Source organism: Cnephaeus nilssonii (assembly GCF_951640355.1).
Source record: "Cnephaeus nilssonii genome assembly, chromosome: 10".
In the NCBI taxonomy this organism is placed as follows: Eukaryota; Metazoa; Chordata; class Mammalia; order Chiroptera; family Vespertilionidae; genus Cnephaeus; species Cnephaeus nilssonii.
In genome coordinates, this window is record NC_137081.1 from 47,583,727 (window position 1) to 47,606,891 (window position 23,165).

A 23,165-nucleotide genomic window follows, 5' to 3' on the forward strand; every position below is an offset into this window, starting at 1 on the left:
GCAAGACAAAGAATTGCCAGCTATGTGGCCTGCAGGTTGAGCCAGACTCCTGTTTCTGAACGCGGTGATTTCTCCTCTTGATACATTGAATGTCTATCTGTTCAGAATATGATAATGAGAACTTACATTTGTATATCTAGTACTTTCTCATGTGAGCCTCTGAGAAATATATCAAGTCAGAAATATGGTTGTTACCAATTCCCATTTTACAGATGAGGAAACAGGTTCACATTTAATGGATGGTCATTTTTTTTATTTTATTTCGTGGCAGAGCTGACACTTCAACCCCAGTTTTATTTGGCTCTATCCACTGAGCCAAACCAGCTAGGGCTCAACCTCAGTTTTTTTTGTTTGTTTGTTTTTTTGTTTTAAAACCAAGTTGTTGTTTTTTTAATTTCAGAGAGGAAGAGAGAGAGAGAGCTAGAAACATCAATGATGAGAGAGAATCATTGATAGGCTGCCTCCTGCACGCCCCCTACTGGGGATCGAGCCCGCAACCCAGGCATGTGCCCTTGACCAGAATCGAACCTGGGACCCTTCAGTCCGCAGGCTAATGCTCTAGCCACCGAACCAAACCCGCTAGGGCTCAACCCCAGTTTTTAAATTTCACACCTAGTCCTTTTTCTTGCCACAAAAGAAACACAAATGAGTAATATTAAGAGAAAACTTCCTTCCGTGGTGAACAGATCACACCTAAAACAGACACATGTTACCAGAGTCAATTTAGTGGGTGATGTTGATACTCATTAGCCCCACTTCCTAAATGTGACAGTGGAAGGTATCTTTTGGTGCCATTTCCCAGCAGTACTGAGACTTCAGTTTTGACATTGCTTCTTCCTCTTTTCAGTGGGCCCTGCCTATCGGTGTGACAACCATACGGAATTCAGCTGTAAAACAAACTACCGCTGTATCCCAAAGTTGGCTGTGTGCAATGGTGTTGATGACTGCAGGGACAACAGCGATGAGCAAGGCTGTGGTAGGAGGGGCTGCAGGGAAGTGGGGAGGGACAAGAAAATGTAAGTGTTCAGTGCTATTATCAGGAGATGAGAGTGTATTTCCCACTTAATCTTTCCTTTGTTTACACCTGGAAAAAGACTACCTATTGATTCTTCTAATAACATGTTACATTTTTGTAGCATTTTACAGGGTTATTGGAGGAGTTTAATTTATAGCATCTTAAATGAAATCTTATCCCCAAAGGATGCTATAATTAGGAAAGGCATTATTAAGATACTAGGGGCCCAGTGCACAAATTCATGCACTTTGAAAGGAACTGTGGGCCGCGAGGCTGTGGTGGGCACAGGGGTGGGTCTTGGCCCATCCTCTGCGCCCCTGCCTGGCCCTTCCTGCCATGGCCCCTGGTCCCCTGTCTGCAGGCAGCCCCGCTCCTGCCACCACCACTCCCACATACTGGCCCCACTCGCACCCACAGACAGCATGGAGCGATTGGGTCTGGCACCAGCAGCAGGTGCAAGCAGGGCCAGCACCATCAGCGGGTGTGAGCAGCAGCGACTGCCCTGATTGCCCCTCAGGAGCAGGGGGAGGTGGAGAAGCCCTGAGGAGTGATTAGGGCTGGTGCCAGCAGCAGGTGCAAGCACCCGAGGGACCGTGGTGTGCAGGAGCAAAGAATTTTCAGTAACCCAGAGGCTTGCCCCAGGACAGTGACTGGTGCCCCACCTTTGTCTGGCATCCCCACTCATCTGCTCCACCATCCCGCCGCAGCTGATGGCCACCATGTTCCACGTTCTACCGCCTGCTGCCGATGCCCGTCATGTTCCGTGTGCGTCCCCTGGTGGTCAGCGCACATCATAGCAACCAGTTGTTCAGTTGTTCTGCCGTTCAGTTTCTTTGCATATTGAGTTTTTTTTTAATGTGTAGATTAGGAACTTCTAAAACTTTTCCTAAATTGAACCCTTATTTCCACTTGATAAGTTTAAATTGTCTACTCTTTAAGATTGGTTGAAGTTGATGAGGCTAGAGAAAAGATTTAGCATCTACACGTAAAAGGGTATTTCAAAGTCAGTGTTTCTTATTTTGAGATTTTTATATTCTGAATGTCTCTCTGACTTTCAATGTCATCTATTGGTCAGCTGCAGTCACTCTGGCAACAATAAATAACTTATGGACAAAAGCCAAATGAATTAATGGAATTTGTGAAGATTAGGCATATTCTCTAACTTGAAACCAAAGTGACTATGAGTGTGTGTTATATTAGTCTGAAGAACAGTTAGGAAGGGAATGGGTTATTTTAATAAAACTGAATCTAATTAAGTGAAGACAATGTGATAGAAATGTTCCGTTTGCTGGTGGCACCACTTACTCTTCCAGTGTAGGCCTTCGTTGCAAATTACAAGCCAGATACCAATTCATTTTGCAGAAACTGAACTGTTGCTACAAAAGAGAACGGGTGTAGTTTCAAGTGGTAGGATAGGTTCAGGTTAGCCAAAAGAGGATTAGTGACAGTGAGTGTTGCTGGCAATCCCCCCTCTGGGAGCTTTGAGAAATATGGTAGCAAATTCTGGAACTCTCACAAGAAAGCCAGCACTCCTTTGACATTTCTTGACCATTGGCTTCTGAAGTCTTTGCAATGACTGTGCTTTGCAGAGGAGATGACGTGCAAACCTGTGGGGTTTTTCCGCTGTAATAATCACCTATGCATCCCTCTTCGCTGGAAATGTGACGGGCATGATGACTGTGGAGATCACTCAGATGAGGAAAACTGTGGTGAGTGTTCAGGGTTCTATCATCTTTATGTGATACCAGAACTGTGATGTCTGCTTTTTTATCCATAATTCAACTGTCTATGCCATTTGTCCTTACCTTCTGCTAACAGGTACATTTCTACTTTGTCTTTAACTAAGGACATAAGCATCTCCTGAGATGCTTATAATCAAACTTTGGGATGAGGATGTTTATCTGAGTATATCTTTTGTTTGTTGAATTTATTTACACCCAACTTTTGTTTCCAAAAAGAACTTCAGGTGACTTACAATAAAGGGCAAATATAATATGATAAATAGAATAGAAATAAAAAAATAAAGATTGAGAGAAATACAATAAGAAACGATGCTCATTCAAAGATCTTGCTCCCAAATGGCCTTAATAGCAGAGGAAAGGGAACTTGTGTTTTACATGGTCATTTTACCTGGAATAGTGACTGTGTTAGGTCTAATGATTAAATAAGAGGTCAGGTTTTGGTTCTTCTCTCCCAGTGAAGGTGCTGACTATAAGAAATTAGAAAGGAAGGATAAGGAAAGGAAACCAAACATTTGGGTCACACCAAACTAGATAGAATAGTTAGATGTGTTTTGAAGACAGTTTTAGTGAGACCCTTCCCTGAACATACACCAAAGACTCATGATATATGTCAATTTCAGATGGACTGATATGCAATACATTCTAACTTTAGTCACCTTATGGAAGTAAGAAGTGATCATTATTTGCCATAGGCAATTGAAAATATCAGTATACTGATTACACCACAAATATCAATTGGCCAAAACTTCTTATACAAAAGGGCAATCCAATTGGCACCTTCTTGTTTATAAGAAAGTTTATGTTGAAGCTTGGAGGTTATCTAGAGTTTGTTTCATGAAATAAAGAGAAACATCCCATGTTAGTTGCTGTAAGTGGTTCTGTTTTCACATGTGCTCATGTACATACATCCATATGGCACATCTCCTTTTTTCTCTGAAATTGGTGAGCAAATTGAGAGCTCTGCAAGGTCATCACAGACCTTCTCCCTCTTCGTGGTGGTTTTTGGGGTTACCTTGACAACGTGTACATTGCTTTTTCAGCTATTATTGTAGTCAGTACTATGAATTTTCTGTTTTGAATTTTTTGTAACTTTGTAGCATTTTAGATAATGTGTTTATACTTTGTTGTGTAGAGTAAAAGAATTGTGTTGAATAAATCTAGGACTAGAATGCTAAAAAAAAATTACCTTTAGATTAAATCACCTCTTACAGATTTAAAATTGGGGTGGGAGGTCTGTTTTTGGAGGATGGATAGTCTGCCCAAGCAGACCTCTGTGACTTGAGACCCAGAGAGCTTTGGGCACCCAGGGCTCTTAAGCCTTCTCACCAACCTGTGTTGAGTGTGATTCCTGGTACCCACTGATGGCCATGTGGTTTTCCTTTTCAGTCCCTCGGGAGTGCTCAGAGAGTGAGTTTCGGTGTGACGATCAGAGATGCATTCCCTCTCGATGGATCTGTGACTTTAACAATGACTGTGGAGACAACTCGGATGAGCGGGACTGTGGTAACTGTCACAGTTCTCTGGGAGGCTTTCTGTAGAGTGTTGTACTGAAGTCAGCACATTTGACAGAAGTAGGGCCTTCAAATGATTATTTGTAAGGTTTTTAGAGTAAAATGATTTTTGTGTAACTTAGGTAATATGTAAACCTTAGCATTACATAGAACCTTCTGCTCTGTTTTTCTATGCTTTATTTTTAACTTATAGTATTCTAGATAAATAATAATGGGGGGCGGGAGAAGCAAGATTTTTTTAAATTTTATTCTTTTTTACAAATATATTATTGAGTTCAGAGAGGAAGGGAGAGGAAGAGAGAGATAGAAACATCAATGATGAGAGAGAATCAATGATTGGCTGCCTCTTGCACACCCTCCACTGGAGATCGAGCCCGCAACCTGGGCATGTGCCCTTGCCAGAATCGAACACGGGACCCTTCAGCCCGCAGGCTAATGCTCTGTCCTCTGAGCCAAACTGGCTAGGGCAGCAAGAGATTTTTTTAAAATCTTATTTTAACTTAAACATTTCCTAGGAGCAGACTTTAATCTGCATTGGCCTAGTAAACAAATAAAAACACTGGTTCCTACTATTGCCCAGCAAGTGGCCCTAAGGGGAATGGTACTATAGTTCTCTGGTATGGAAGGCAGAGCATTGGAATAGGAATCAGAAACCCCACGTAATTTTCATAGCTCTTTACCGAATAAGTGTTGGGCCTGAGAAAAGTCAGCAAACATTAAAAGTTGGGGAATTTAGATTGATGAGGAAAAACTTAAGAGATAGAAGAGAGATAGGTACTTTCATCTCTCCACCCCACCCTCCTCCTTGAATGGGGGAAGTGTGAGCTTTGAGTTTATTCATTGTTTATTATAACTGTAAGTTGTGGGTTTGCTGGGAGCCAGTGACAGAGTGTGGATTGGAATGTGATTGAATTCTTACTACTCCCCCTGGAGCTAATACCTGTCTGAGAATGCCAAGTCCTTCTGGAAATGACAGTCTTTTCTCTTCAGAGATGCGGACCTGCCATCCAGGACTCTTTCAGTGTAAGAGTGGACACTGTGTGCCCGACAATTTGCAGTGTGATGGAATCAGTGACTGTTTGGATGCCTCTGATGAAGCTGTTTGTCGTAAGTTCCTCTACATCTGTGGCACTGCTTGTATGAATTGTACAGATATGACAGTTAGACCCCATTTGTTCATCAGCCACCACTTTTTAGATTAAAAGGCCATAGGTATTTTCTACTTAGCACTCACTGGTAATTATCAGTTCACCTGGGATTTGAGTCCCCATATCCATATATATTCACAGTAGTCATTCAAGGCATTAATAATATTTTAAATAAAAATATATTAAGTATCTGTGCTACCAAAAGTACTTATAATTATCAGTTATTATACAAATCATTAATTGGGTAAAAAATTGCAGGTTAAAAAAGGGAATATTCAGGGGGGTGGGGGCATGCATGGGGAGGGGTGTGGGATGGGAATGGGGGGATGAGGACAAATATGTGATACCTTAATAAAGAAATTTTAAAAAAGGAATATTCAAACAATGACTAAACGGGCATAGAGAACTTGGATTACTGAATTTACAGTGTTAAAATTTTTCTGAATTGCATGATAGAAAAGTTATTTAAAAATGTAATGCCAATATGATCATTCACATTTTACTCTTAATAAATCACTGAGTAAACAATAACTGTTGATGAATATTCATGATAGGTATTGTTGATGATGAGGTTGCCATAAAACCTGCTTTCAAAAAGACTAACTACATAAATGCATCAGGGGTAGAGCTGAGGTTTTGCCCTTGCCTCTAAAGAAAAAGTCCAGTGCGAGCCACAGAATGACTCCTGTCATTGGAAATTGGGCTTGGACAACTGTCCTTCAGAAATATTTCATCAGAATTTCATGCAGTTCAAGGCCCCAGTACATCTGGATGAGGAAGGAAGAGCAGATGACAATAGAAAGAGCTAAAGGAGCAATAGCAGGTCAGCTTTCCAAAGCTAGTAACTCCTAATAATTTGAATATGTGTCTTCCCTCCAACAGCCACTCGCTTTCCCAATGGGACATACTGCCCAGCTGTTATGTTCGAATGTAAAAATCACGTCTGTATTCAGTCATCTTGGATATGTGATGGTGACAACGACTGTGGCGATGGTTCCGATGAAGAACTCCATCTGTGCTGTAAGAGGGAGGGAAATATGCAGTGCACGGAGCAGTGTTGTCTGGAAAACCTGTTTCTGATGTGGAGCATGGGTTCCTGGAGGCAGTTGTATAATTTTGAGAATGGGACACACGATCTGCTTCACTGTGATTTCACTTGGCCTCCCTTTTTAGTTCTCTACTTGGAACATGAGAAAGTTGGCCAAACATCCATGGTTTTAAACATTTTATGGCCTTAAAAGATAATTTCTTCTAAAGAAGTCTTAGTTAGAAACCCATTGTGCATAACTGGAGGCAGATCTGTTGTGGCTGGAGTCTGGTAGGGGTGTTGCACCTCTCCTGCTCCATGTTACTTTCGGTGCCCCTCAAAGCATCTCTTCTAAACCCCTAGAGCTTTATAGAACACAATAGGCAATTTTAAGACTAGCTCATCTTTTTTTTTTTTTTTAAGACTAGCTCATCTTTAAAGTCACTTTCCTTCATAATAGTTCAAGGCCATCTAATTCCCTTCTGTTGTATGTTGCATATTTATGTTTTAAACCAGTGAATTGGGTTCACATCAGAATCACTTGGGAAGAAATACTTTTAAATCACATGCTCTGGCCCCACCCCAGGCTTAGACCTAATGATCCAGAATCTCCAAGGATGGGGCTCGGGCAGATGTCTATTTTAAAAGCTCCTTAGCTTTTACTATAATCCCCTTGTAGAGAACTACTGATTTTAACAAAGTGAATAAAAACAGTTTTTGTTTTTTTTTAACCTTTTTGCTACATGTTTGTAGTCACTGGAGAGACTCTAAGGCAGTAGTTCTCAAAGTTACCTCCCTGTACTAGGAGAGTCCATCTTATCTCTTAGGAACATGTTAGAAATGCAAAAGTTATGGGCCCACCCCAGACCTGCCTCAGACTGGTCTCTGACAGTAGGGCCTACCAATCTCCGCATTTAATAAACCCTACAAAGGATTCTGAAGCAAGTTTAGGATTAAGAATTTTGTGTAAGTAAAAACCCGTAACACAGGAGAAGGCACCTCTAGAAACACTCCTGCTGAAACTCTTGATTAGCTCCTAGCCTGACTCCACTGCACTTTGCTTCTGGAGTTCATATCATCTTTACCATTGGTTTCTTTAGCCCAGGAATTTGACTCTGGAAAAGGATGTATCAGAATATTTCCTTTCCTTCAGAGAACTGTAATTAGCATACACTATATTTTCACAGTGGCATCCCTGCATTTTTCTTGCCACCTTTTTTTTTTCTTTTTAAAAAAATATATTTTTATTTATTTCAGAGAGGAAGGGAGAGGGAGAGAGAGATAGAAACATCAATGATGAGAGAATCATTGATCGGTTGCCTCCTGCATGCCCCATACTGGGGATTGACCTTGCAACCCGGGCATGTGCCCTGACTGGGAAGTCGAACCGTGACCTCCTGGTTCATAGGTTGATGCTCAACCACTGAGCACACCGGGTAGGCACCATCTCTTTTTTTTTTTTTTTTTTTTACCATCTCTTTTTTTTTTATAGTAACTAACCATGTTTTGTTTTGTTTTAACTTAATGAATCTTGAAAAATATCTTAAGCATATGTAACTTTCAAAGAATAAGTACTTAGGAAGTTGCTTCCCTCTATAAGATAAAGTGCCCATAGCTAGTAAAATTAAACTTTGGAGCGGTGGAGACACAGCCACTTTAAAAAGTGACCAACACTATTTTATTGTGTTGCTCTTGCCTTTCATAGCAAATAATTCTATTAACTGTACTTCTAAGAACCAGCTCTTGGATCTGACCTCCCTCTCCCTCCCAAAACCAACATCATTATAAGTCTCTCCTCTTGCTCCCTGTGTGTGGTACAAAGGAAGAAGGGAATCAAACAGCCCAAGCCCTCAATGTGAAAGGAGAACACACATGTGTGTTGAGTTCACTGACTTCCTGGCACATGCATAGAGAACCATGCTCCTGTACCAAATAAGGGACCTGGGTTCTACCCTTGGGCTCTGCATAGGTGCACCAGCATCAGCTGGTGGTCTGACGCTGGATAACAAAATGAGTCCAGGTTGGAATGTGAGATTTCAACTTTAAATGTAATCAGTGAGAGAATTCAGGAATGTGAGTCCATCATTGTGTAAAACTTCATGCTCTGGAGGCTCAATGACAACTGATGTCAGAGGGACAAGCAATGGCCTTCTGACTGAGACTAAGAGCTCATGCATGTATTGTCCTGCTGCCCTCCAGCCTCATGGCCACCACTGTCCTCACTCTGTGCCCCATCCACAGAGACCTTTTATTCAGGCCCCAAACCTACCATGCTCTTTCCTGACTCAGAATCTTCCCTTGTGAATGCCTCTTCTGACCCCTTATCCCCAAGATATATCAGGTACCCCCAGTAGATGCTTTCATAGCATATCTCCTTTGTGGCTCTATCACAGTTGTAGTTGAATGGTTAATTTGTAAAGTCCATTTCTCTGCTAGAATGAAAGTTCCATGAGGACAAAGACTGTGGCTTTCTTGTTTCCCATTGACTCTGATGTCTAGCACAGCACTGTGGTGTATACCAGATACTCAAGATATACCAATATTTGTCTACTGGTGAATTGAATGAACAAATGAATGGCTGAATCAAGCAAGCGTGGTGCAGACATAGGGGCATTTTAGATATTGACATTATATTCTACTCTTAACCTGTATTTTTGTTTTTCCGTCTTTTGTTTTAGTGAGTGTTCCCTGTGAGTCACCACACCGTTTCCGGTGTGACAACAATCGCTGCATTTATAGTCACGAGATGTGCAACCATAATGATGACTGTGGAGATGGAAGTGATGAGAAAGAGGAAAACTGTAAGTCAGAAGAAAGAAGGGAAAACGAAGGACCCAAAATTGTCTGCAATCTTCAGAATGTACCTCTGGGATTTCACTTGGTTCTGCAGAGGCTTGAGCTGCACCTGTGACTGCAGATCTCTGCCGACATAATTGTTTATACCAGACCTTGTAAACATGTATTACTCAGATGCAACCCTCCCTCACTTATTCCTTCCTCATTTGAGCGAGCTGTTGGCAAGTCCCTTATAATTTTTGCCTTTGTTTGAATATTCAGTTCATATTTCTCTCAAGAAAATGGAAACAAACACAAAATACTGGTTGAGTCACACTTCACAGATTAATGATTTTGTTTTTTTAAAGATGAGGCTTGGTCACTCTTCAGGATAGAGTTATTAATTGTTAATCTATGACTGAACTTATAAATGTGAAGCTGAAAAGACGGTGTGAAATATGGCAACACTGGTGTTAGCTTGTCTAACGTTCTTTAAAATGAAAATTTATTGCTCAGAAGAGAAAAATGATAGATTGTTTTAAGATAGAAGTTTCAAACTGGCTGAATTTAATGTTTTTAATATTGAAGAATCTGTGCTTTTATATTTTGAGATGTTTTAAAATCTATCCATTGAACAGGAGAGTTGATTAATTATCTGGGCAATTTAATTTATCTAAGAAAAAGTCAGTGAGGAAAATTATTTCCCCTGACTCCAGCTACTTTTTTCCTAAAAGAAAATCTTCTGGGAAAATTTATACAAATGCCTAATTTTTCTATTTTCTGGCCCTTGTATTAATGTGGCCTTAAAATGCTCATGGCCAGCTTGCATCCCAGAAAGGACTGTGTGCTAGAGAGGACTCTGACACTATTGCCAAGTTCACTTGTACTCCCTGTTTTCGGTAAAGATGAACATGTAGTTATAACATTGTTGACATGTTTATTTGAGGCATAGCACAAAAGCATGGAAACTTGAAGCTAAAACATTTTTTTTTTTACAATTTGACCACCTTTTCTTGTCCCACTTTCCCTACTACAAATGTCATTTTTTAATGGAGCAAGACATTTGGAGCATGTGGTCCAAGTCCAAGAGTGGAAAAAAGAGGTAGTAAATACTATTCTCCCCAAGGAGCAGGATATCAGACAGAGGAATCACTGCTAGCCATCACTCTAGGCAACATTTCAATGGCTTCAAATAGCAGGGGATAAATTTTCACTTATGTAAAGTGTGATGAAGGTCAGGCAACCCTCCTTCATCCAGTCGATATGCCATCTGGTTGCTGGGACAGGAGAGAGAGAAGTGGAGGAGGCACACAGGTTCTTAGTTTCCTGTGTCTGGAAGTGACAGATATCCCTTGTGTTCACAGTCCTTTGGCTGGAACTGCAAAGGAGACTGGGAAACACAGGGAAGTGCGTGAATATTTAGTGAACACCAGTTATTTCTACCATAATGTGTCCTTGTGCCACTAAAAATCCCTTTTTGCTTTTCTTCCTGCACATGGAGAACACCCTTAACCTCTCCCCAAGGGATGTAACTCATGGTCCCACCAATAACTGAAATCCAGGAGCTCTGGGTACTGGGCAGTAGTCATGCCACCAATTTTGGATGTGATTCCTTTTGGTCTGGAGATCCATAAACCAATAGACCAACTTTATTTGTACCCCCACCGCCTTCCCCTCAATAGACAAAGCTAGAACAGGGGCAGCATAATAGAAATAAATATTCTCATTGGGGAAGAAAGAATTAGAGACTCATCGTAGTCACCAGTCCTAAGAATTCTGAAAAGCCACTGGGCTAAGGTGACACTTTGGCCCAGGACGGTCCTGATTTAGGCCTGGTGGAATTAAGAGTGCCCCTTTCACTCTCAAAAGCACACTGATTTGGAGAACAAATTACTTGATTACCCTCTGAGGACATTATGAGGGCTCCCACTATGGGAGTGAAGGAGGTTCATTGATGAGTCATAGCTGTGCTCAGGAAGGAGCACCTGTGTCCACGGCTTCTCACTGATTCTGCCCTACCCTTTGGGAGGGTTTCCTTGTCTATTGTCCTCTTCAAATAAAGAGGGAGTGGAAATATGTGCTCCTTAGGAGCTGCACAGCTTTCTCAGCCCACTCCCTGTTTATAGAAGGTTTGGGGCCCAAGAGCTTTTTAAGAGTCTCAATCATGGTATTTTGTTTTATTTGGTCATGTATTTCTCTCGGAAACTGAGCAGGCTTTGGATCTACCACTATTTGCCAATAACCTCACTCAGTGTTTCTTAGGAGACATAGTTCTTGAATCTGCTCTGTTTCTTTGCTTTGTTTCCCTCATGCACCTTTGCCTCAACTATTTGTCAGTTACATCCAGGCCATTGTGAAAAATGAATGGGCGGTCATTTCATCCAACCAAAGTTTTACTGGGCCTTTGTGTCTCAAAGCCTTTTAAACTTTAGACTCTTACTGTTTGGGATATAAAAGCAATCAGTTTTTCCCATACTCCAAATTTCTGGGCTTTTCTTTCTTTCAATTCTGCTTGTAAACCAACCACTTCTTCCCTGAGCTTATTTCTTTCATATACTGCCTTGCCAGACTCAGGTAATGGCAAGCAGTGTATATTACTAACCCTCTGTTTTCCAACCTCTTTCCCGAGACTGACAACTGCAGCTAGCATGTGGTCTGCCTTCCAGTGTTTCCAGGGTGACAGCCTTACTAATGCTTTGCCATTGCAGAACCCAGGTCTCCATCTCTCCTGCCTCCAACATCAGTGTCCTCATTGCTTGCCTCCTGAGTGTGAAGCCAAAACCAGATGATGTTTCTGTTAAGAGGCCACCTCAAACATATGGCTTTCCAAAGGGGCTGGGGGTGGGGCACATGAGCTTTTAATTGCTTCAGCCCAGGATGACACATGTCACTTCCAACTCAGAATCTATTGACCAAAGTTAGTCACATGGTCCTAACATAATTGCAAGGGAGACTGGGAAATGTCGGGAAGCACGAGCTTATTGGTGAGCAGCCACTGTCCCTGCCACAGAGGGAAGCCTCTTGTTTCACCGAAGAAAAAGTTTTGACTTTAATTTGTTCCTCGATTACAGGTGTAGGTCCGACCCCGAGACCTTGTGCAGAAGATGAATTTAAGTGCAACAACAAGAAATGCATTTCACAGCACCTTGCATGCGATGATGTTGACGACTGTGGTGACCAGTCTGATGAAACAGGTTGCAGTAAGTAAAGACGTGTTCTCATATTTCATTGTGTCAATTCAGGTTTACCTAGTGAAAGCATGAATAACAAAGTAGATGATAGCCGCTGCTTCTCTTTAATTGACTTTGTGCGCTGAGCTGCATTCAAGCCCACAGCCGCCTGTTACTCTATACCAGACACAGTGCTACACATTGCATGTGCTATCTCATTTCATTCTTTCAACAACCCTGTGAGCTCTCTCTCCTTCTCCCTCTCCTTACAAATGAGAAGCCCAGCTTTGAGGTTAAATAAAGTGGCCATGTCTTTCAGTAAGAGGTTGAGCTAGGCTTTGAACTGACTCCCATCTACCTATCTGCAGAGTACTACTTTTTTTCTTTGTTTCAAATATATTTGTATTGATTTCAGAGAGGGAGATGGAAAGAGAAATAGAAACTATGATGAGAGGGTCATCAATCGGCTGCCTCCTGCATTCCCCCTACTAGAGATCGAGCCCGCAACCCGGTCATATGCCCTTGACCAGAATCGAATCCAGGACCCTTCAGACCGCAGGCTGTGAAGCTCTATCCACTGAGCCAAACCATCTAGGGCTGCAGAGTACTTCTTCCCAGTTCACTGGGTGCCTCTCAGCTACATATTTTGTTTGTCTTCACATTTTTTTTTTTCATTTTAAGCCAAATGCAGTATCCTTGGCATTTAGGGGAAAAGCTTCTAAGGATAGTTGGTAAAGATGAGAATGTAACAGGGGACCTTGGAAGGAAACATTTATTTTTATTTTTAAATTAGAGGGAGAAGTTTGTGTGGGAAAAAGATGGTGAACACAATCAAAAGGGATGGTTCTGTCTCAATAGTGTCATGGAAATGTTGGAATGTTATGTTAATAATTCACACTTTTGTAGTCCTTTATAGTTTTTAGGAAATGCTTTCACATATATTATTTAATTTGTCACACAAGTTAGCTCCATTGGGTCGCTGCTATTATGTCTCTCTGTATAATAAGGCTCAGAGAGCGTAAGGAACACGCTTGAAGTCACATAGAGTGACAGAGGCAGAACCTGGAACTGTCCCGTGACGCCAGGCTAGGAGAGCTGCCCTTTAGTTCCTCTACCACTCGCTGTGCCCCTTTGGGCAACTATTGACTTCTCCAGGACTTAGTTTCTTTTTCTTTTTCTTTTTCTTTTTTTTAAATCCTTACCTGAGGATATTTTTCCATTGATTTTTTTTTTTTTTTTTAAGAGAGAGTGGAAGGGAAAGGGAGAGACAGAGAGAAACACCGATATAAGAGAGATACTTCAATTGATTGCCTCCCTCATGACCCTAACCAGGATCGGGGACCTGTAACTAATCGTGCCCTTGACTGGAATTGAACCTGGACCCTTCAGTCCATAGGCCAATGCTCTATCCAGTGAACCAAACCAGCTTGGTTTCTTTAGAGGAAAAAGGAGGGAGTTCTTCAAACTCTAGGAGCCTGTAACTTAGCACCACATGCTTTCAACTTCTTGGGCTTCAATCACATTTTCCTGAGGCATCCCAGAGACTTGGCAGCTTTGCTCCTATGTTGAGCAAAGAGGGATAGGTAACCTGCCATACCAAGTTGACTTGCCCTTTATTTCATGTACTTTCTCAGTGGGGTTTGGAATTTATTTATTTATTTATTTATTTATTTATTTATTTATTTATTTATATTGTGAAGTACTTGATTATGTACATTTAAAAAGCATAAACATGACAGGATTTGCAAGGGAGCAATTGGTTCAGAATTTTTTAACCTCCTGGAGCCCCTAATCATTTTGGAGCTGGGAGGAGATTACAGAGTTTAATAATGCACATGAGACTTAGAGAGGTTATGTGATAGGGCCAAGATTATCTATAAAAATAGGTCACATTTATTTAGCAATGTAGAGGAGGCATCAGTACCTGTTTTACAGAAATTTAAAAGATAATAAGGGAATACTATGAGAAACTTCATGTCAACCAATTCAACAACTTAGGTTAAATGGACAAATTCTTGGAAAGACAGAAAATACTGAAGCTGACTCCAGAGGAAATAGAAAATCTAAAAAGACTTATTTATCAATGTGTAGTTATTAAGAGTTCTGACTTTATTATAAGGCTTTCATGTGTACAGCTTTGAAATATGAACTCCAAGGGCAGCATTCCATTGAATGCCACTGTGCTTTATTTTGTGGCTATTCTTCTTTTTTTGAAACTCCATGATTTTAGTTTATTTAAACCACATATATAATCACTGCAACCTAAAGGACTCTGAGAAGTGATGAAGTTCACCTCTTTGGCCTACTGTTGAAGACAGATAAAAATCTATTTGAGTGGATAAAAAAGATGCCGTACATTTATACTGTGGAATACTATGCAGCTGTATAAAAGAGGGACCTCTTACCCTTTGAGACAGCATGAAGGGAACTGGAGAATATTATGCTAAGTGAATTAAGCAAATCAAAGAAAGACAAGTATCACATGATCTAACTCATATATAGAATTTAATGAACAAAATAAGCTGATGAACAAAATAGATCCAGAGACACAGAAGCATGGAACAGACTGATGGATCTCAGAGGGAAGGTGAGGGGGGTGGGAGCTGGGGGAGGAAGTAGAGAGAGATTAACCAAAGCATTTATATGCATATGTGCATAACCCATAGACACAGGCAATAGTGTGGTGAAGGCCTGGGGGTAGAGATGGGATGGAGGGGGGTCAGTGGTAAAAGAAAAGGGGGCATCTGTAATATTTTCAAGAATAAAGATAAATTTTTAAATAATCTATTTGGATTTGAAAGAATTGAGCCAGGAGATACCACAGTCTCTTCGACTAAAATATTAAGCCTGTGATGAAGACACATTTCATTTCAGAAGTAGATGAAGCTGGAATCCTTTATGGAGAAAACCACCTTTCCCATCCCTATCCTCCTCACCCTCCATTATCACTATGTTTATCTTTGTCAGCTTCCCTGTAAGACCTAGGTCTGGAGGTAGATGAAGACTCGGGATAAAACAAGCAAACTGATAAGAATGACAAGAATGAAAGCCAGATAGCTTGGATGGATACTGGCAGAGATAAGGAATACTGAGTCATTCATATAGGCCCTGCAAAGATAAACTATTAGATGATTATTTTTATTATGAAAGTTATAAAATCCAGAAAATATATTAACAATCAAAAATAAAAATCACGTGACTCACATCGTTAAGAGAGAACTAATCTCCAAATTTATTGTCCTTTTGTGTACATGTGCAAAAAAGTATTTCTTAATATTTAAAAATTTTAAAGAAGTATTTTATGCTAAATAGTATTACAATATTTTTCTCCATTTTTACTATAGATATTTCCCATGTCAAAGTGTCATTTGAAACCATGAATTTTAATTATTACATTGCAATCCATTTTGTAGATAATCGTAAATAAACATTGATTCTAAAGTGCCTGTTTAGTTTCACTGTTAATATCTCTGAAACTAGGATACATCTTACAATTGATAACATGCCATAGTATAGTGTAAGTCCCAGATCTTTTCTATTTTAGTGTTACATAAAACAATGGTGCTTTAGAGGTGACTTAGATTTGATAAAATACAGTATATCATAATTTATTCCCTATTGTTAAATGAACATTCAAGTTGCCTTCAAAATTTTCTCATTATAAATAATATTGTAATCCTTAAACATAAATCATAGTGCATATGTTTTTTCCTTCTTGAGAGAAAAATTTATTTATGTGGAATAACTGGGTAAAAGTATGAATGTTTTGAAATCCTTGATATATACATATTGCAAAATTCCTCTCCATGTATACCAATTTATTGTCCTATTGGCAGTGATATGACTTATGACTAACATATGCATTTTATTGTGTTCTGGCTAACAGTTATTTAGCAATGGATATTTGTGATTGGTCTGGTTTATACCTTCCATTCGTAATATTGTGATTTTGTTTTTCAGATAAAGGAAAGGAAAGATCATGTGCTGAAAATCTATGTGAACAAAATTGTACCCAATTAAGTGAAGGAGGATTTATCTGCTCCTGTAGACCTGGGTTCAAAGCCAGTATTTCAGACAGAAACTCCTGTGATGGTAGAATATATTTCCTCCCAATTCCTATTAGGAGAACTTTATCCTTTTTCTGTTCTTCACTGATTCCCTATTATTAAACCACCGTTTAATTCATTGAATGGGACTGAACTCATTGTTCTGGCTCATTAAAGTATTCAGGTGCACCAAAATTTTACTGTTAGGGGTGGTGATCCGTTCTAAATCTGGTTATAAGTTATAAATTAATTAAATATATATAGCCATAGATGACAAATATCAAGATCTATTTTCCCCATTAAATTTTGGGGTTGTGAGAAAACACACAAATTCAGGGATCCAAGTGCTTTTTTTCTATGCTATCTTATCAGTGCCTAGCAGGGTGCTAGGCAGATAGCTCATCCTCAGTAATATCTGTGAAACTAATATGATTTATGAATGCTTCAGTGATGATGGTTGTTTATTGTATCATTATGTAAGTTCAAATTATTTTTAACAAGCACAAATCTTAATTTTTTATCTTAAGTTAAACAACATATTTATTAAACACACACTTATGCCAGACATGAATGAGTTTAAAGGTATAGTCAGAAGATAGCTCTTCAAGCTATTAAGTTATGAGTATGATTTTAAGTGTCTTTTATTATTTGAATTTACTGTTTCTAACACATGAAGTGCCATACTCAGATGATTGGAAGAGTTCTTTTGGAAGCTGAAGCTTAAGAACTCAATTGAAAAACCAAAAATCAATTACTCCCGTTTCTCTTGGCAGAAGGGGAAGTAGTGATGACAACATCTCCTTCCCCAAAGGGAAATGTTGGTTCTGCTTCAGTTAAAACCCCGTCTTCGTTGCTTACCAGCTTTGAAACTTTGGGTTTAATAACAATCCATACCTCATAGAGTCTTTCTGGATGATTAAATAGGAGGAGAAATATGGAAAGTGTTCTACAAACGTTGGTATCTGCTTGTTTTCATCGGCAGTCTTTTTAGTCCTCATTGTTTGTGAATATGGATTTAAACAGAAGCAGGGTTTCTAAAGAATGGATGGGAGCAGATGTTGCATATTTGGTTTTATTTTGCCTACAGACATCAACGAGTGTGAGCAATTTGCAACGTGTCCACAGAACTGCCAAAATACTAAAGGAAGTTATGAGTGTTACTGTGCCGAAGGCTTCAGGTCCTTTAGTGGCATCCGTCGACATCGGTGTGAAGCTGATGGTATGATGGGTTCATGTCGGGATTGATTGACTCTCTGAGAAATAAATGCTGATGAGTACAATATACCAGAAAATAAATTTGAGACTTAAAGTCTTATTTTTAATTCATCAGTGACTTCTCTTCCAACACCCATCCTGCCTCTTCTCCTCTTTCCTGTCTTGCTAGATTAAAACAAAAATTACAATTTCCCAACAAATAATTAGGGATTCAAGCAAGAGTCAGGTATTACTTTTTATTCTGGACTTAGGCTCTTGTCCACCTTGATAAAAACTTAAGAAGGTAGAAAAGATGTCACCTTCCAAAAGATTCAAACAATAAAAGCATTCTTATAGGATGGTCAATAATATTAGGAAATTAATGAAGCTCTCCAACTTCCACTCCACTGAGATCAATGTTTGAGGTCCTGTAATTCAAGATGGATCACAAAAAGAGTCACATTCAATTGAGGAACATCAAAGACACCTTGTTGACATATCCCTATTTTATTGTTCATGGACTAGTGATCACAGACAGAGAGAACATGCCAGAAAACCTGGCACATTCAAAATTTCAATTATTACTTCTGCATTTTAGTTAATTCAAGTATCTGAGAATCAGTCTCACAAAAAGCAGTAACAAATACTATATAGAAATGTACAAAAGAGAAAGATTGTTAGGTTAGAAATATTATAGCCCAAATTTCTAGGGGTTTGATTGAAATCAGCATATCCCATCTTAAGGTGTATAGGATTTTATGATCTTACGGATTTGAATTTAAAGTTTGTACTAAGGTTTAAGGAACTTGATAAAAAAAAGTGGCATTTTACTTTAAAAATTAAAGGTAAAATGACTTTAATTTCTTCATACAAGTTGGGCTTTTATTGTATACATTTGACTAGCATATTTAAGTGTTTTACCCTCTAAACATTTTTGACACTGAATGAAAACTAGGGCAAAGGCATTTGAACAGTTGGTCTGGTAATTAAGCAGCAAATTTAAAAAGTGGTTCAATCTTTTAAGGAGATGGCTGCAATAAATTAGAATATTCATATAAAACATAATAATGTCAAGATAGGAAATTTATAAAATAAACTTCCAAAAGTTACTTAAATTAAATTTGATTAACATTAGGCAAGTATATGAAATAAAAAAAATTTAGACACTGCAACTCAGGATGGGTCACCATTAAAATAGCTGCTTTAGGTTAAAAAAAAAATAAATCAAGAACAAGCTGGGTTGTTGTTTTTTTTGTCATTAGCTAGGAGCTAAATTGAGTCATGGAGCTGATTACTTGTTAAAAAAAAATCATAAAATCTGTCAGTAAAGAGTTAGGAATGAGGACTTCCTGGTAAACTTTTAGTAAGACTATACATAATTGTATTTCTTCTGTGAGACTGAATGTCTACCATCTTGTCTGTTTTATTGCTGGTAAATAAAGAAAAAAAAATAGTGGAAAAGAGGACACTTCCTAGGGAGTTTCAGTCTTGCCTTGCTCTAAACTGTTGTCCACTGAGGACAAAGAATAAAGAATGAATAATGCCCCTAATAGAAATCCTAGCTTTCCACCTGAATGGAGATAAGAATGGATTATGGAGATAGTAATGGATTTTGCAACCCAGTTGGATAGATATCCAACTTGGTTAGCAGAGATAGATTCCTATAAAACCTCATTTTTTTAAAAGGGGGGAGGATACCTGCTATTTTATAACCTACTTTATATGTATAAAGAGTTCAAGTCGATATCAAACAGATAAAGCAACCCTTCATTTGTTTGTAGGTGACCCCCCTTTGTTGCTACTTCCTGAAAACGTGCGAATTCGAAAATATAATCTGTCATCTGAGAAGTATGCAGATTATCTTGAAGAACAAGAACGTATTCAGGCTATCGATTATGATTGGGATCCCGAGGGCATAGCTCTCAGTGAGTATGAACTTGACATTTGTCATTGATATTAATGGAATTAATTGACTTATAAGGTGTTGAACCTTCGGGAATTTATTTGTAATGAGTCAATTTTGTTGCGTGAGTGGAAACAGAAGCTTATTCTACCCAGCATGCTCCAGATACCTTAGCCTGGCCATAGGTCCCAGCCAACCTTTCCCAAGTTCTCACTGAACCTTTTTCCATCCCTGGGGATTATCCTTTCAGTACCATTTATAGCCCTTTGTTTAATATCTTGTCTTTGCTCACACAGATCTTGTTCATCCCCTCTGTTATACACTTGGAAGATTTCTACTAAAACTTCAAAGACCCAATTCAGATGTCACCTCCTCTGTGACAACTTCCATAATTCCTCCTGGCACAGTTTTGTGATTGGTCACCCCTGAGCCAGTAACATTTTATACATGCTTTTTCTAAAGCACGGGTTACATTGAGTATGGTGATTTGTCCACATATTTTTTCCCAATCTCTTTCTTAACCATGTGCTCTCTGGAACTAGATGTTGAATCTAATTCATGTCTACATACTTATTACCTGACCAAACATCTAGTAAAGTATACATGGTAGGTGCTCAAAAAATTTAGTTTAATAATGAAAAATTGAATAATGCTTATGTGGAGCCTTTGATGTCTCTGAATGGTGTGTGGGACATGGTCATGGGGCGGCAGTCAGGAAACATGCCTTCTATGCCTGTCTCCCTCCTCTACTAGCTTTGTAAGGTTACAATTTGTGACCTTAACTAATTGTAACAGTTCTCTGGATTGCCGTTTCTTATCTGTAAAGTAAGAGCAGAAATCTCATTCTGCCTGCCTGCCTCTGAGAGTTGTATTGAAGATCAAATGAGATTATAGATATGAATATGCTTTGCAAACTATCAATAACTGGGCAATGTATGATTTATTATTATGTTTTCACACAGTTATGCAATACAATAAGCTTTTTAAGACTAGTATATATCTAGGAAAGTATATGCTTTAAAAGTCACAATCGTCCTATGCTTTTCAAAATGCCTGCTGCCTGCTATCTTTTAGTCTGTACATAAAATAAGACTTCACATCTGCATGGCTCCTTGATTGTCACTGTTACTTTGTATGATTTCAAACTCTCAACAGCCTGCCCCTGGTTTATCTATATATTCTATTTTGGAAACTAGAACTTCATCCTAATGAGAGTAAATAGACTCTTGGCTGAAATGTATTTTAATGAATTACCTTTAAATAAAAACAATTAAGTCTGTATTAGTGTTATCAATTGAAGCATGTGTAGCTAATCGCTATTCAAGTATGAGAGGTTTTGAGGTTTGATCATAGGTTATAGTTGAATTATTACTAATATAGGAACAATGAGGAGGTATAGATGTCAATAAATGAACTGTATTTCATCTAACTAGACCCCAGGTCCAGTCTTACCTGATGTTCTTAACATGAAACTGATGTGTGTGTCTTGCCTCTGCAGGTGTCATATATTACACTGTGCTAGGGCATGGCTCTAATTTTGGTGCTATCAAACGTGCCTACATCCCCAACTTTGAATCTGGCAGTAACAACCATGTGCAGATAATTGACCTGGGCCTGAAATACATAGTGCAGCCAGATGGATTAGCAGTGGACTGGGTTGGAAGGTAAGTTTAGTGTACATTCCCCTCTTGCCCATTCTATTTACCTGGTCAGAGCTCCTTCCTGCTCTCCTGGGCACATGAGTTAAGCTGGACCCGGATATGGGTACGCTCAGCCACTGGTGCAGCTAGGGAATGCCTGTGCTTGCTCTAGCCCCAGCAAACACCTCTGCTTAAACCAATGTGTCCTATAAACATTATCATTTACTTTATACTAGAGGCCTGGTGCATAGATTCATGCCCCTGTGGGGTCCCTCAACCTGATCTGTGGGGATCGGGCTGAAACCGGCTCTCCAACATCCCCTGATGGTCCCGGATTGTGAGAGGGTGCAGGCCAGGCTGAGAGACCCCATTGGTGCAGGATCGGGCCTGGGAAGGACCACAGGAGGGCTCCAGGGCGTGTCCAGCCCTTCTCGCCCAGTCCAATCAGCAGGACTCCAGAAGCAAGCTAACCTACCGGTTGAAGTATCTGTCCCCTGGTTGTCAGTGCGTCATAGAGACTGGTCGAATGTTTGGACACTTAGCATATTAGGCTTTTATTATATAGGCTGTGCCTTGAAAGAGTCTGGGAAAGAACAAAGGTGAAGACTATATTTATATTTAGGAGAACATTCTTGCCAACAGGGTTCTGGATCCAAAAATTAACTTGTATAGCAGAACTGTTTATTTTGGGAAGAAATGGGACATACTCACAATTCTCCCAGCAAAGCAGTTTGGATGAAACATTTTTCTCCGTGATAATTATTTCAGGGAGGAATAATCCACACCTTGTGTTTTGAGCAGGCTGTGTTGTCTAAACAGATTGGAAATTTGACTTTGCTGTAACCTTTGGGTTGTTTGTTAAGAGATATAGGCTCCATTGTCCTCTTTTAGATTTTCTAGAACCCCAGGGAGAAGAGCCACACATTTTGGATGATCTCTAAGGAAGAACTTTTAAGCAGGTCTATCCTAAGGTAGATGCATGAGATGCAAACTGATGTGGTAAAGTCAGTAAGCTCCTTCTTCATGGAAGAGCCTTGCACTGGAGTGGCATTGGTGGCAAAGCGGTAACATTAGAACCAGAGCTCAGGCGTTCATAGAATCCCGTGTCCTTGAAAGTGAACTAACAGTGGGAAAATGTTTGCAAGGGAAGGCTCAGGCTTGCTGTCCTCTGGGAGAATGGAGAGTCACTTGTCATACTAATTAATTTTTACCTTTAAACAACCTGTCTGGTGTTCCTGGAAGATTTCAACATCTCTGAAGTTAATGAGGTCCCCACTGTGCCTGCAGGCTAACAGGAGATACTTTTCCTAGCATTTTCTGCCATGAATCAAGGCCTCAGAGAAGCAGGAACTTGAAACTCTTGACTTCAACACTTCCTCCTCAAAACCAAGCAGGCAATGCCAGATCTGTTTTCCTGTTTGAAGTTTTATTTCTTTCTCAGCCTTAATGAATGAGTGAATTAAGAAACAGATGGAAATCTTTCCGCCTGGGAGAGACTGAGAACTGCAAGTCTTAGGGATGGAAGAGGGCAGGATGGCCTCAGTCTTAGGGATAGAAGAAGGGAAGGATTGCCACAGATTTAAGGGTGGAAGGGCAGGATGGCCTGGCTGAGTTTGTTATTTTGAAAGGCTATTTCCACTCATCCTTGGAAATGATGCCAGATTCCTACTGATTCCAATGGGGCTCTTTGCTGAGGAGGAAGCCGACTCACGGGCAATCAGAATGAAAGGGCCATCCCAAAATTGCTTAAAGCTTCTTCCTGGAAGGACATGTCTCATAAGAATGCCAGATGTGAGGTCCATCTTCATTTGATCCTGGCAGATTCAGCTGCTTTGACTGATCAAGCAGGAGTCCCCCACTTCCGTCTCTTCTCCCCTTTTAACCTTCCACAGATGTCCCCTTGGCAATCCTCAAAGGGGGAGACTATGCTCAGGTCACTAGCATCTGAGTAGCTGTCGTGCCGGCTGGGATTTCCAAACTAAATGTTCTCACCC

At 39.8% G+C, this 23,165-nt stretch overlaps 1 protein-coding gene across 1 annotated transcript in view; it reads left to right on the forward strand.

Moving 5' to 3' along the window:
- Window positions 1-23,165, forward strand: part of LRP2 (LDL receptor related protein 2) — a 201,182-nt gene that overhangs the window by 160,821 nt on the left and 17,196 nt on the right. Inside the window, exons 57-67 of the mRNA XM_079781761.1 lie at window positions 848-976; window positions 2,605-2,724; window positions 4,144-4,260; window positions 5,259-5,375; window positions 6,299-6,436; window positions 9,122-9,244; window positions 12,290-12,418; window positions 16,349-16,480; window positions 17,522-17,653; window positions 19,410-19,553; window positions 21,030-21,195. Coding sequence (XP_079637887.1) covers window positions 848-976; window positions 2,605-2,724; window positions 4,144-4,260; window positions 5,259-5,375; window positions 6,299-6,436; window positions 9,122-9,244; window positions 12,290-12,418; window positions 16,349-16,480; window positions 17,522-17,653; window positions 19,410-19,553; window positions 21,030-21,195 — 1,447 coding nt within the window. The remainder of the gene's footprint in view (window positions 1-847; window positions 977-2,604; window positions 2,725-4,143; window positions 4,261-5,258; window positions 5,376-6,298; window positions 6,437-9,121; window positions 9,245-12,289; window positions 12,419-16,348; window positions 16,481-17,521; window positions 17,654-19,409; window positions 19,554-21,029; window positions 21,196-23,165) is intronic.